General features: G+C 58.7%; 4 protein-coding genes across 4 annotated transcripts; 1 reads left to right on the top strand and 3 right to left on the bottom strand.

The window, feature by feature from the left end:
• Positions 1 to 3,185: 3,185 nt before the first annotated feature.
• Positions 3,186 to 3,860, bottom strand: CH63R_06453 (Cytidine and deoxycytidylate deaminase zinc-binding region; the record flags this gene model as incomplete). Its single annotated transcript, XM_018301428.1, has 1 exon — positions 3,186 to 3,860. One exon carries the CDS (start codon positions 3,858 to 3,860, stop codon positions 3,186 to 3,188), a length of 675 nt encoding a protein of 224 aa, XP_018159278.1.
• A 689-nt stretch (positions 3,861 to 4,549) lies between these two features.
• Positions 4,550 to 5,950, top strand: CH63R_06452 (Upf0665 family protein c; the record flags this gene model as incomplete). The annotated part of the gene is made up of 1 exon (XM_018301427.1): positions 4,550 to 5,950. One exon carries the CDS (start codon positions 4,550 to 4,552, stop codon positions 5,948 to 5,950), a length of 1,401 nt encoding a protein of 466 aa, XP_018159277.1.
• Positions 5,951 to 6,330: 380 nt separating this feature from the next.
• CH63R_06451 (C6 zinc finger domain containing protein) lies at positions 6,331 to 7,721 on the bottom strand (the record flags this gene model as incomplete). The annotated part of the gene is made up of 3 exons (XM_018301426.1): positions 6,331 to 6,449; positions 6,497 to 7,334; positions 7,398 to 7,721. The coding sequence occupies 3 exons, from the start codon at positions 7,719 to 7,721 to the stop codon at positions 6,331 to 6,333; spliced, it is 1,281 nt and encodes a 426-aa protein (XP_018159276.1).
• Positions 7,722 to 8,632: 911 nt separating this feature from the next.
• CH63R_06450 (Major facilitator superfamily transporter) lies at positions 8,633 to 10,883 on the bottom strand (the record flags this gene model as incomplete). The annotated part of the gene is made up of 6 exons (XM_018301425.1): positions 8,633 to 9,347; positions 9,418 to 9,603; positions 9,706 to 9,870; positions 9,973 to 10,166; positions 10,349 to 10,411; positions 10,614 to 10,883. 6 exons carry the CDS (start codon positions 10,881 to 10,883, stop codon positions 8,633 to 8,635), a joined length of 1,593 nt encoding a protein of 530 aa, XP_018159275.1.
• Between the last annotated feature and the right edge of the window lie 1,400 nt (positions 10,884 to 12,283).

Below are 12,283 nucleotides of genomic sequence, written 5' to 3'. Positions count from 1 at the left end.
CAATAGGTTTGGCATGCGCGGCGTTCTGTGCAAAACCTGTCTCAATGCTCCGTGTGATAGAGTCAGTCTTGGGAACCAAGTGACGCAAAGGAACGGGATGGAACGGAAGTACGAATACGGGCGGGTTGGCTTGTCGTTGGTGTGTGGCAGCGGGAGCACCTCCCAGTTCAGCGTCCCGCGTGCCTTTGCGATGGAGGGCTCGGTGTGACGAGCTCGTGATGGAGGGGGCAGAACATGACATGGGGGAATGGCGGGTGGTGTGAGACGTGCGTGAGTCCGAATGAATCAAAATGCATCTCGGGCTCAGCGCTTCCGCCGCCAATCAGTGACCCCCTGTGGTGTGCATGGCGTCGGCAGTGGGCGGCACCACGTTTCTTCCCGCATCTCAGTTTCTACCTGCTTTCTTTTCAGGCTGTGGTCATGGTGTGTGTGCGTGTGCGTGTGCGTGTGTAAGGTTGCACGCTGGTTTCTTTTCCCAGGCGCTGAACTTTGTATTGGTTTACTCTGTGCTGTGATCAGAGACGGCCCTTTTCGTCCGCAGAGATGAGATACATCACACCCGAACGGCGTACATGGGTGGTTATACCTACGTATACTAGTTGCGTGAAAGTGCAAGGTACTCCCGAGCAGAAGGCGGCCCCGTGTGACGGTGGCTTGCCCCAATGGGTCCGATGGCCGGGTCTTGATGCGATGCAGCCCGGAAAGTGCACATCTCGCTCCGATCTGGCACGGCGATCAAATGGGCGATGGGCGAGATTGGGGGCGGCCAGATGGACCGGCCGCGGACTGGCAGCCTTACGAGGTGGAGGGCAGTTCGTGAGACTGACATGTCGCAGGTAACGCGAGACAGAGGACTGTTTGGGAGTATCTCGTAAATATCGAGGCAAGTAACCGTCCCAGCGGCTACTAGTCTGTTGGTTCGGTCGCTCCCTTGCATATGCATGCCTGTCAGCATGGCGTTCGATGCCTGTGATGACTGATGGTGACTGCGCCTGGTGCGCGATGTCTCTGACGAGTGCTCTCTGTCCGGTGACTGTGATGTCTGATATCCTCCCTTGCAACGGTGTTGGTTGCGCACATGGAGGCTGGGGACACATTGAGATGATTCTCCCTTGTTGTGTATAGATCTGGAAAGAGGCAATGCTAGGGAGCCAGGTTTGGTCCCGACTCTCGACGGGCCCTCTGAGGGCGTTAAAGTTGCAGTGTAGGTAGGAGGTAAGACCACCAACTCACCAGCCAACCCGAGGCTCCAGCCGGCGCCATAAGCCGGCCACTCTTCTCGCATGCGGTGCAACTCATCCGCCCGCAAGCGGACCGTAGCACGGCGGCTGCCACCCTATGCTTACTGCTTACATATGCCTCCTATGCCTGTGAGTTGGATACATGCGTTGTGCAGGCGAACGCCAGCCCCCGCCTCCTCCTTCAGGGAGGGGTTCGCAATCCAACCCATGCAAGAAACGGCACAGAACAAACGCTGTGCTGCAGCAGAGCTCTGCTGCAGCACTCCGCGATTGTTTTTGGGACCTCGAAGAGGCTTCCAAGTGGGCGTGTTTGTTGGTCCTATCCTCAGCCGTCAGTCCCTTGACTTAGAAGTCGTCATCGCTGCAAATCCCAAACCAAACGCCCCAACTACCCACCACTCCCCCAAGCCGTCACAGAGCCCATGATGCATCGCTCTGCACACTCTAACGACGGGCTGCTGCTCAGCTGCGGCGGAGAATGCCACACGGCCGGCCCCATGGATGGGCGGTTGAATGCACGCGAACGAAAAGAGGGGTTTGGTTGTTCGAGAAGCAAGAAACGATGACCGGGAAGCGCGGGCAACTTGCAACTCCTCTAGTCATCATCGCCTGCATGGGGAGGGAGGGGAAGAGGGGGGATGGAGGGGGTCATGCCCACATTCTTGGATTTGCTCAACCACTGCCAACTGGAACATGGTCCTCCATCAGTCTGTTCTTGCAATGGTTTTTTTTTTCTTGTGCTGTGATGTTTCTATCACCGTCTTGGATTTATCAATATGCGCAGCGGTATCAGCAGCAGTTGGTTCATTTGTCCTTGGACGCCATCGAGATGGGAATGCATCACTGAGCCCGGGCTTAATTGCCATCGCCTCCGGCCGCGCCGGCGAAAAGAAACCCCTTCCACCACCACACCTTGTCCATGACAGCAGACCATCGCCCCGGGCAAGCCCGTTCCGCAAAACGTGCTTCCCACGCTTCGAAACGCTTGCGCAACCCTCGCATGTGCCCAGCGGGTTGGTCGCCAGAGCAGTAGCATACAGCAGCAGCACCTCCAGACCAATGGCGACGGCTCCTTCGCGCCGCTGCAGACCCCGCGAGGAGGAGGGGGCGTGAAGAGGTCGGGGAGGTACAGTACCTCCTGACCAGGGCATCGTTCGTACCGCCGGCCAACGTCCCTGGCCGTTCGCTTCTCACCAAAGTAGGCTAATCACTAGTCACCACCCCCACCCGCCATGCATATCCGCCGTCACTTGCTTGGCCCGCAAGCTGCAACCGCCGGATCGTCAGCACGGCGCGTTTGGCGTCTTGCCCGATTTTGCCGTAGCCGCAGGAATGAGAGGGAGAGAGGATGGATGGATGGATGGATGGAGGTGAAGGATCCAAGGAAGGGTTCATCTCCTTCCCCCGCGGGATCTTCGACCGTAGACGTGCGCCATCTCGCTGCCTTGAAGAACGGGCACTTGCTAAGTTGCTCCCTGGGCGGATACCGCATGCGCCGCGGATCGGTGCAGCAGCTTTACCCATCCTCTATACGCCGACCCAAAGGTCGGCCGTGAATTGCGTCACGGAGGGCCGGACTGGGCTACCAGGACGGGTCTCCATCTATGTCACCTCTGGGGTGGTGGTGGTGGTAATGGGCAACGTTTAGACGTGGGCTTTTTCTTCGCAAGCTGAAAATGGAAACAGAAAAGTGTCGCCAGCGAACATCTACATGTCTCTAGCCTCCGGCACCATATATTTTCTTCGGCCAATGGGAAAGACGATAAACGATAGGTACCGATCTTATCACCAGACTCTCCAGCTCGGTCCTTGACTCTAGCTAACCCTCAATCAACGGCGTCGGTGCACCAGCCAGCCACCTCCCGCCAACATCGCCAACGCAGACATCAAAGCCCAACTCACCCCCCCCCCCCCCCCCCCCCCCCCCAAAAAAAAATGAACGCACTACTTCCACACGCTAGAGCTCTCGGCGCCGGCCTTTTTCCCCTCCTGGTAGGTGTCGCTTAGCGCGTTGTACAGTCCCTTGACGCGCTCCATCTCCCGCGCCCACCGCGCCCGCTCCTCGCCCTCCGGCAGCTCCCCGACCAGCTCCCCGAGGCTCCGCGCCGTAAAGAACCGGTTCGTGCGATTGTACAGCGCCCTCGCCGCCAGCGCTTCATCCCGCTCCCCCTCGGCCCGGACGCGGAAGACCTCCTCCAGGATGGCGATGTCGTGCGGGATCGCGAACAGGTCGCGACTGTCTTCGTAGGTGAAGAGGTAGTACACCTCGCGGAAGCCCGACCAGGCGATGCCGCTGAGGCAGAGGGAGCACGGCTCGTGGGTGGCGAAGAAGACGCAGCCCGTCCGCGGGTCCGGGCGCGTCGAGGGGTCCGGGAAGGACGTCGTGAAGAACTGCTGGATGCAGTTGATCTCGCCGTGAAGCAGCGGGGAAGAGCGCTCGTCGTTCGTGGCGACGGTGAGGGGTTCCAGGGTGTCGGAGGAGAGGATCGCCGCGCCGAAGAGCTTGCTGCCCGACGTCACGCCGCGCCGCGTGAGGGGCACGATGCCGTCTTCGGTCAGGGAGAGGAGGGACGAGAGCAGGGTCGCCGGGTCGCGGCGTGGGAGGGCTTCGTCGGCCATTCTGGGTTGTCTGGGGGGAAATCAGTGTTGGATGGTTTGCTGATGGGATTCGTCGGCCAAAATCAACTGAGCCAGTTTTGGTGGGGTTGTATCGCGTTCATCCCGCACTCTGGGGGATGCGGGCAGACGACAGGCTTTATCGGTGCGTGATGCTTATCACCGTCGCGGGATGGGGCGCCGCCCTCCTGCTATCGGAGGCGTCCGTAGCGCGAAACGGGGCTTGTGTGTGTGTGTGCTGCATTCGGTCACGGCGACCTCCGATTTTTTGCGCTCGAGAACTAGAAGTATTCAGGTGAACGGGAAGTTCGAGGCGTCGCTTGATCGCCTCGTTGCCTGTCTACTTCTGAATTTAGTAGTGTGACTCCGGATAGAAGGGCATCATGCATTCTGTTGTTGCGAGGCAGAGAGCAATGTTTGGCGGGCGGAGGGCGGGGGTACGATCCTTGAAAGCCCCGTAGCTGGATCCACATCGCCGCCGGTCGCCGGTCGCCGGTCGGGAACGCCCCACATGCACCTTACTGGTCAAATGGATGGTGACTAAGCATACTTACTTTTCACACACTCACACACTCACTCACTCACACACTCACTCACTCACACACTCACTCACGTTCGTCTTGGCGACCTAGCACTTAGTCGCTGTGAGTCGATTTCGACAGAGTAATCCGTCCTCGCTGCATACCAACTCAATGCATTACATTCGCCTCCTCCGAGCACCGAAGCTCTCTTACGAGAAAGGCAGAAAGCACCCCTGGTCTCTCAACATCGTCCTTTCCGTCACCACCGACCTCGGCGACTCCTTCCTGAGTCCCGACGACAATGAACCCGTCAAGATCAACATCACCGCCGGCTGGGAGAAGTCTTCAGGCCATCATGAACACACCACTAGCTCCATGGTTCTGGCCGCGGAAAAGACTTTGCGCTGGACCCCCGGCATGCGCGTCCTCAAGACCGACGTCCCTGTCCAACACCTCGCGGGCCCATCTCTCTCAAGCCCCGGCCCCGGCTCAGGACCACTGAGGGTTCTCGTGCGCGCGGCCGGGGGCAAGTCGGCTGAGCTGGCGACCGGCGTCGCCTTGGCCGGATTCGAGGGGGACTGCGGCAAGATTATGCCAGTATGGGCCGATGTGCAGATGCCAGGTTCCGACGTGGCGCCCACGACGTGCGTGAGGAGGCTTGGGCACGGCGAGCGCAAGTCGGAGCCCTTCATCGAGATCGAAGAGGACATTGGCGAGAGCATCGCGCGGCACATCTGGGATGCCGGGCTTATGGCTGTCTCGCGGGTCTGGCTGGCCAACGACACGGAGGCCCACGGCGCCGAAAGGCATCACTGGCGCATGGACGCCTTCCACGGGCTGCTGTTCCGGGGAGGGCCGCTCAACGTCCTCGAGCTTGGGTGCGGCGTTGGGATCCTCGGCAACGGCCTGGCGCAGGCCATGACCAGGACGGACCCGGAGGGCGCGAGCAACATCCTCATGACCGACCTCCCCGAGGCGGAGCAGCGCGCGAAAGCCAACATCGCACGCCTGGCGAGGGCGGGGACGGCGTCCATCCGCCCTGAATACGAGAACCTTGACTGGGACGACGGCCGCAGGGGCGACCTCGGCGCGCTCGTGAAAGCCAGGTCGTGGCACCTCATTGTCATGAGCGACTGCACCTACAACGTCGACGTGCTCCCCTCGCTCATCAACACCTGGACGGCGATCCACGTGCACAACCTCTCCCTGCACAGCCCCGACAGCGGCGGAGGCCCCACGCTGCCGCAGACTACGTACGTCTACGTGGCGTGGAAGAAGCGGCACCCGGACGAGAACGAGTTCTGGCACCTCGTCGAGGACGCCGGCTGGATCCTGCGCGAGGAGGACATCGTCGACCTGCCGGTGCTCGGCGGCGAGACGGAGCGCATCTTCTCATACCTGTTCAAGACGCGCTCGCAAAAGTACGAGAGGGGGCCCGAGACGGGGACCTGGAGGTGTCTCGACAACGCCTACTCGAAGCCCTCGTTTGAGCAGCTGATCAAGCGGTTCCCGGGCGAGGCGCAGAGGGTTTATCCGGATCGGTTCGCGGAATATCAAGCGGCGGCAAAGTAGGCAAGTCAACGCACATCTTTGGGGGAGAAGCAGAAACTCACCCCCTCATCATCACTTGACGCCGCAACGCCCCCAAGCCGGGAACCGTCACATCCAGTCCTCAGCTTTCTGGGTGCTTGGATTGATAAGACTAGACGAAGCACTGTAGACGGATGTCGCTCCCAGGACTCGCGCGGTCAAACATGGGTTTCTAAACACGGACAGATCAACTCGGGGCAGGCTATTGACCGAAACGTTTTGCTCGATCCGATGCTACGGGCTTGATCATTCGCCTGACTTATCAGAAATACGCTCGTCTAGAGAAGAGACTGAGCAGCACGTGCCCGCGTCCTCGTCGTGCTATCCAAGGTTTTGCATACTCTACACTTCCCGTCATCCCTTCAATGGACAGGAGAATCGTCCAGGAATGCAGTATCTTCCTGCTGGTGAAGAACCTTCTCCTGCCGCACCACGTCAAAACCAAGGGGCAGGCGGCCGGCAAGGCCCGCCTCGGTACCCGCTGCGATGTATCAGCAAAACCTATATATCAGAGTGACGAGGGCGGACGTATGTAAGACTTGCCGCATAGAATGGACGCAAACTCCACCAGCACCGGTATCCAAGGAGTGAGGGCCAGAGCCTGACCAAGGTTCCAGACATCCTCGGCCCTCCGCGGTGCACCCTTGATGAAGACAACGAGAGCAGTCCAGGCGCCCCACATGCAGATGAAGTTTGCAGCCGCGTAGAGGACCACGGCCCCCTGGGCGACCTTGTCGAGCCACTTGGCCTGCCACATGACGCGGCTGTTGCACCGGTAGAAGCAGAGCACGACGCTCAGGCAGATGCCGAAGAGGGGCGGCATCCAGACCATGGCGGCCATGGTGAACATGGCCGCCGAGACCACGGCCTGCGGAGGATGGTTTTGCGGGCAGAGCTGCATGGGAGTCTCATTGTGGTAGTAGTTGTCCTGGGCGCCGTTGGTGCAGAGGACCCACGCCCCCGTGTGGACGACAAACAGGGAGACGAGGATGGCGCCCTTCAGCAGGCTGCGGCGGCCGGAGGCGAGGACCAGTGGGAGCATTGCGGCGAGCGGGTAGAATGCCAGGGCGGAGACGATGAGCTGGAGGGACGAGTTGTAGTGGTGCGTGGCGGGTGCGACCTGGCTATATATCACGGTGGCCTGGACCCCGAGGGAGAGGAAGGCAGCCGCGGTGAAGAGATCATAGGTCGTGCATCGCAAGGCCTCGTCGATACGTCCGAGAAAGCCGGGGGTGCCGTCTGGCGGGGCCGTGTGAGGCTTCTCGGACAGAGCCGTCGTGGTTTTGCGGCGCTTGAAGAAACCGCGGAGGGCAAACCCACCGTAGAGGGTCAAAAAGACGGCTCCTAGGCCGTAGGATGCGAGGACCTCGGGCGCGTTAGGACATGGAACGTAAAGCAATTCATAGGAACATCGACCACGTGGACTCACCCCAAAGCCGGCGAGGCCCCCGTCGATCTCGGAGCCGATGGATCGGCAAAGCTCATCTCGGCAGGCGTCGAGGATGTTTACCTGGTAGACCAGGTCGGACCCGTTGGAACGCGCCCACTCGTGCCACTCAATGACTACGGCGTCGGACAGGTTCTGGGCGCCTTCTAGTCCCACCGTCATGCGCCAAAACTTGGCGACCTCGGGGAACGGAGGCTCGTTGTCCTGCGTTACGACCCAGGCGAAGTAGTTGCCGGTCAGGGAGCAGTTGGCGGTAATGTCGAACGAGGTCCAGGGCTGCGTTGTTGTCCCGGGAAGGATGCTCATTGTACGAGACTGGAAGCCTTCTGCCGGCTCCTGCGAATGTCACTGAAGGGGCTGGCTGGAAGTTTTCAATTGTCAGTCTTGAGATGATGGATGCCCGTCGATGTCCGTTTGCTCACAGCGATGGTGGTGAGAGATTGCACCCGCGATGCGATGATGTTGGTGCCTGGATTTCAGCCTGCCCCCCCCCCCGGATATATCAGCGCAGCATGATCTGGCCAATGACTGTCGCTTGTCTTGAGACTTGGCTTAGAGGCCGGGCGAGCCAGTTGCGACAAGCATTGAATCCTCAATAGGATTAGTGCGCGATTGAATAAGTGAGAGAACAGAACAGGGACAAACAACGAAGTTTTCTAGACTTGCTCAGTTTTGGTAGATTGAGAATGCTTTTGCTTGAAGCCCATACGACGGCACCAGAGACTTTGTTCAACGCAAGAAAGCCAGTCTACCTGCAGGGTTTAAAGAGCTCTCCAGTTGCATCAAACCTCTTGTTAGCCAAGGGGCGTTTGTTGTGCAAGCTCGATATCTTATCATATCTTATCAGATACTATCCGATTATGTAATAGTGCCGATTATGTAAACTTGTCGATGGGAATTGTCAATCGGCAGTTCCGTGTTGTTCATCTTTAATTCTTCCACCCCAGATCAACCTCGAAACGCATTCGCGTCAACAGTTCTCACGTCGCACAACCAACAATCCAAAACAGGTTTGAGCCCATAATCACTTGGTTTATTAACATTCAACATGTGGTACTCGCCGTGAGGCCTGACAACGATGCGCATTGGAAATAGCAGGAAAGAACAGTCACCGGTGAGGGCAGCTTGGATCCTTCTGGTTGGCGTTGACGCGTTTAGGCAACCTCTGCGTCTAACACGGAAGGCTTCAATCTCTTTTACCCCAAAATCGTGGCGTCTTAGTGAGCGAACCGGAAGTCCAGCCTCTGTTGTCCCTCGTCGGTGGTGTTGAGGACGTAGTCCTCCTGCTGCTCCTTGGTCATGGCGTTCCAGCGCCTGTCGCGCACCTTGTTGCGCCAGATGTAAAAGGCCTTGACGAAGTAGAAAAGCACAATGTTGAAGCAGCAAATGCCCAGCAGGATCTTGTTCCCGCGGCGGTACAGCGGCTGGTCGTCGTCGCGGTAGATGTTGGACGCCGCGATGTTGCCCGCCTGCACGAACATGTTGTACAGCGCGGCGCTGACGGCCCGCGTGCGCACCGCGTTGCTGTTCTTGGCGTTCCACCCCACGAGGATCGCGTGGCAGTACGGGTAGCTCAGGAGGCCCGTCAGCATTGCGTACCTGATCCAGGTGCTGGCCGACGACGGCAGCGCCACGAGCGCCACGAGCCACGGGAAGATCCACCAGTTCGAGATGGACGACACGATGGCCCGCTCCTTGACGCGTCCGGACACCCACGAGATGATCAAGAGGTTGACGGCGAAGAGGAACTGCGAGGGGATCGCGAGCAGGTTCGCCTGGAACGTCGAGAAGCCCAGACGCCGCAGGATGTAGGACAGGTACGTGTTCGGCGGCGAGGGTGGGATGTACGTGGTAAGGCCGATCAGGTACAGGGGCCACTGCTCCCAGTCCTTGACCGCCTTGAAGAGGAGGGACGGCCCGACGGCTTCTCTGCTCGGGGGGATCAGCTATTGTCATGGCGTGCCGGAAAGGAAAAAAGGGGGATCTAGTGTGTGAGTCGTACCGGTTATGCATGTCACCCTTGCTCGGGTCGTCCCGCAGCAGACGGTTCACCATGATGAGCTCCTCGTGCTCAGTAAACCACCCCTCCTTGCCCCGGAACCAGTTCTTGGTCTGCGTGGGGCCGGGAGGCATGAGGCCCCACGAAAAGATGCCGATGATGAGGGTCGCGATTCCCTCGAGGAGGAAGCTAGTCAGTCAACCATGTTAGCCTCAAGCGTCGCACACCACAACCACCACCACCCTTGTCATGATGATGTGGAGGAGGGGGGGAGGGGGGGGGGATACTCACAGCCATCTCCATCCAGCCCATCCCGCCACGCCTCGCATCTGGAGCACACCGGCAGCCACCAGGGATCCCACAATGTTGACGGTGCTCAGCGCTGTCCAGAACCATGCGAGTCTCAGCGGCAGCTCGTTGGACTTGTAAAAGTACGTGAGCCAAAGGACGATGTCACTGCAGCCGGCGGATGGTCAGCAAAGCACGTCCCGCCTGACACGTGGTACCGCCTGGCACGGACCACCACTGTTTCTCTCATCTCCACAGAAAACAACTCACGGAATGAAGCCACCCATCAAGAGACCAAGCATAGCCTTGACGGCGTAGAACCCAGCGCGACTCGACAGAAACGCCTGACAGCCGGCCGTGATGGACCAGCCTACCATAATCGAAGGAATCCATCTATCAGCCCCTAATTTTTTGCTGATTAGGCCGCTGGGCAACTCCGCTGCGAGGAACGACAGCAGGAAAATCTACACCCCCCACGTGTGAGCCTATCAACACCACACCCATCGGGGGGACAGAGAGAGGAAGGGAACTGACCGTCTGCCCATAATTGAAGTCGTTCGTGGTCATTCCTAGTTCGGGAAGCTTTTCATTTCCAACGTCAGTCAGACATCGGCCGTAGTCGTCTTCCGGGGAGGTCTCTTCTCACCATGTTGTCGGAAATCGCCCGGTTGATATTTCGTCGGTGAAGGTCGAGAGCGCAGAACATGACCTGGAACACCACACCAATCAGCTACCTGCCAGCTCGAATCCCGTCAACGGGAATGGGAGGGGGGGTGTGTACGAACCCAAGCCCACACCATGATCCTCTTGTCGATCTAAAGCCGCGTCCATTAGAGTTAGCTCCCGCTCGACACCAGAAAAAGAATTCGTCCCACTCGCAGAAACACGGCGGGCCGGCGGCATCATCGTACCTTTCTGACCAGCTTCTTCTCGTCCTCGGCCGACCATTCATAACTTGGGTCGAAGCGATGGCGGTTCTCGTACTGGGCCTTCTCGTACACCTTGCGCCAGTGGTCGGCGACGCTGGGGTCCGAGAAGACATGATCGTCCGTAGAGCCGTACTGCTGGGCGACCTGCTCCCGAAGCGACGAGGCCGAGGTGTCCGTTGAGGCCTGCACCTGCGTCGCGTCGACCTCTTTGCTCGGCTCCTTGAAAGGGCCCCCGACTCCGTTCGAGGCCATGGCTGGATGCGCAAGTCTTGCAAACGCTTCAGCTAACAACCACCAGTTCGTCAGTCGCACCGTAAGCAGCGAGATCTTTTGGAGGCCTTTTTACAGCTTCACTAACAGCATCACGACCGCGCACATACCGGAATCGAGGTCCGGTCCGCGGAGATGCAAGAACCTTTATACATTCCCTCCGCGGTCCCGGTTATCTGGGTGTTGGACCCAAGCCCGATCCATCCCAATGCTCCCTCCCCCCTCCTGACGTTGAAGGACAAGGGGGTGGCGAACGAGACGATGAAAGCGAGAAAACCCTTCTCGTTGTCGCGATGGACCCAAGCGATCACCTCATATTCAAGTCGTCCCCCCCTTTCAGCAAATCAAACCTCTTATCTATGGTGCAATTGCTGCAATGTATTGCGCTGCCCGTCAATGGCCCAGCGAGTCGTGCTGTATAGCGTGGGGGGGTGTGATGCATTGTGGCCCCCGGGCCATGTTCGATGTCGTCGTCGAGAGCTGGGCAGCAGCAGTTTTCGCCTGTGGCAGTGTGCGCTAAAGCTCCTAACCGACCTTGGGAACCCAGCCCCAATGAAAAAGGTCTAGTAGTAAGCCAGGCGGGAGGAATCCCGTCAAGATTCATGGGGGCGGGATCGGGGAGAGAGAAGCGCTCGAGGGGGTCTGGATGCCGAACTTGGGGAAATCTGCGCAATGCCGTAAGATGACGAGCCAATTGCCGCGTGTGGATAGTGATAGTGCGTTCAATGGCGAGGGATGATCCATGTCCACCTCTTGTATCGCTCTGGCGGTTTTGGGACGGGCATGAACACCCACACGACTGTCGAGTTGTTAACGAAAGAGGCTTGGGGGGGGCTTGGAGTAGCCATGGCGTGATGACAGCCATGCCATTGCGACAGACCTTTGGGCCGGTGATGGAGAGACCATTGGCCAATCACATAACAGCGTCACAAAGGCAACCCGCGCCGGAGTGCCCAGCCTCTTGGGTTGATCGCGGAACACATGCCAAGGCATTCGTCGTCAACCCGAATACTCACTCACTTTACTCATCGTTCAGCTGCTCCTTGGGCTTATCTTTCCAAGCCCGAAGTATGTGTCTGTATCTGTACGGACCTTATCGGCGACAGAAGAAAGATAGGAGAAACTCAATTTGTAACTCCCATCGATTTTGGTTAAACGTTGATCCACCGCGCGATGAACGAAGCATGAGTCTGTTCTCCGAGAGAAAAATGAAACGGCACTATCCGAGGCTCAAAGAAACGTCGTGTTTCTTATACTCTGGAAGTTTTCGCTCGTCTTATCCCTCATAGCATATCAAGTCGCCGGCGTCATCAATCCACGGGCCAGAAACCATGGGCTGCAATAGGAAAACAACGACTATAGAATATTCTCCCTGCAGCGGG

This window comes from Colletotrichum higginsianum, chromosome 4 (assembly GCF_001672515.1).
Source record: "Colletotrichum higginsianum IMI 349063 chromosome 4, whole genome shotgun sequence".
Classification (NCBI taxonomy): Eukaryota; Fungi; Ascomycota; class Sordariomycetes; order Glomerellales; family Glomerellaceae; genus Colletotrichum; species Colletotrichum higginsianum.
This window is presented reverse-complemented; position numbering and strand designations above follow the sequence as displayed.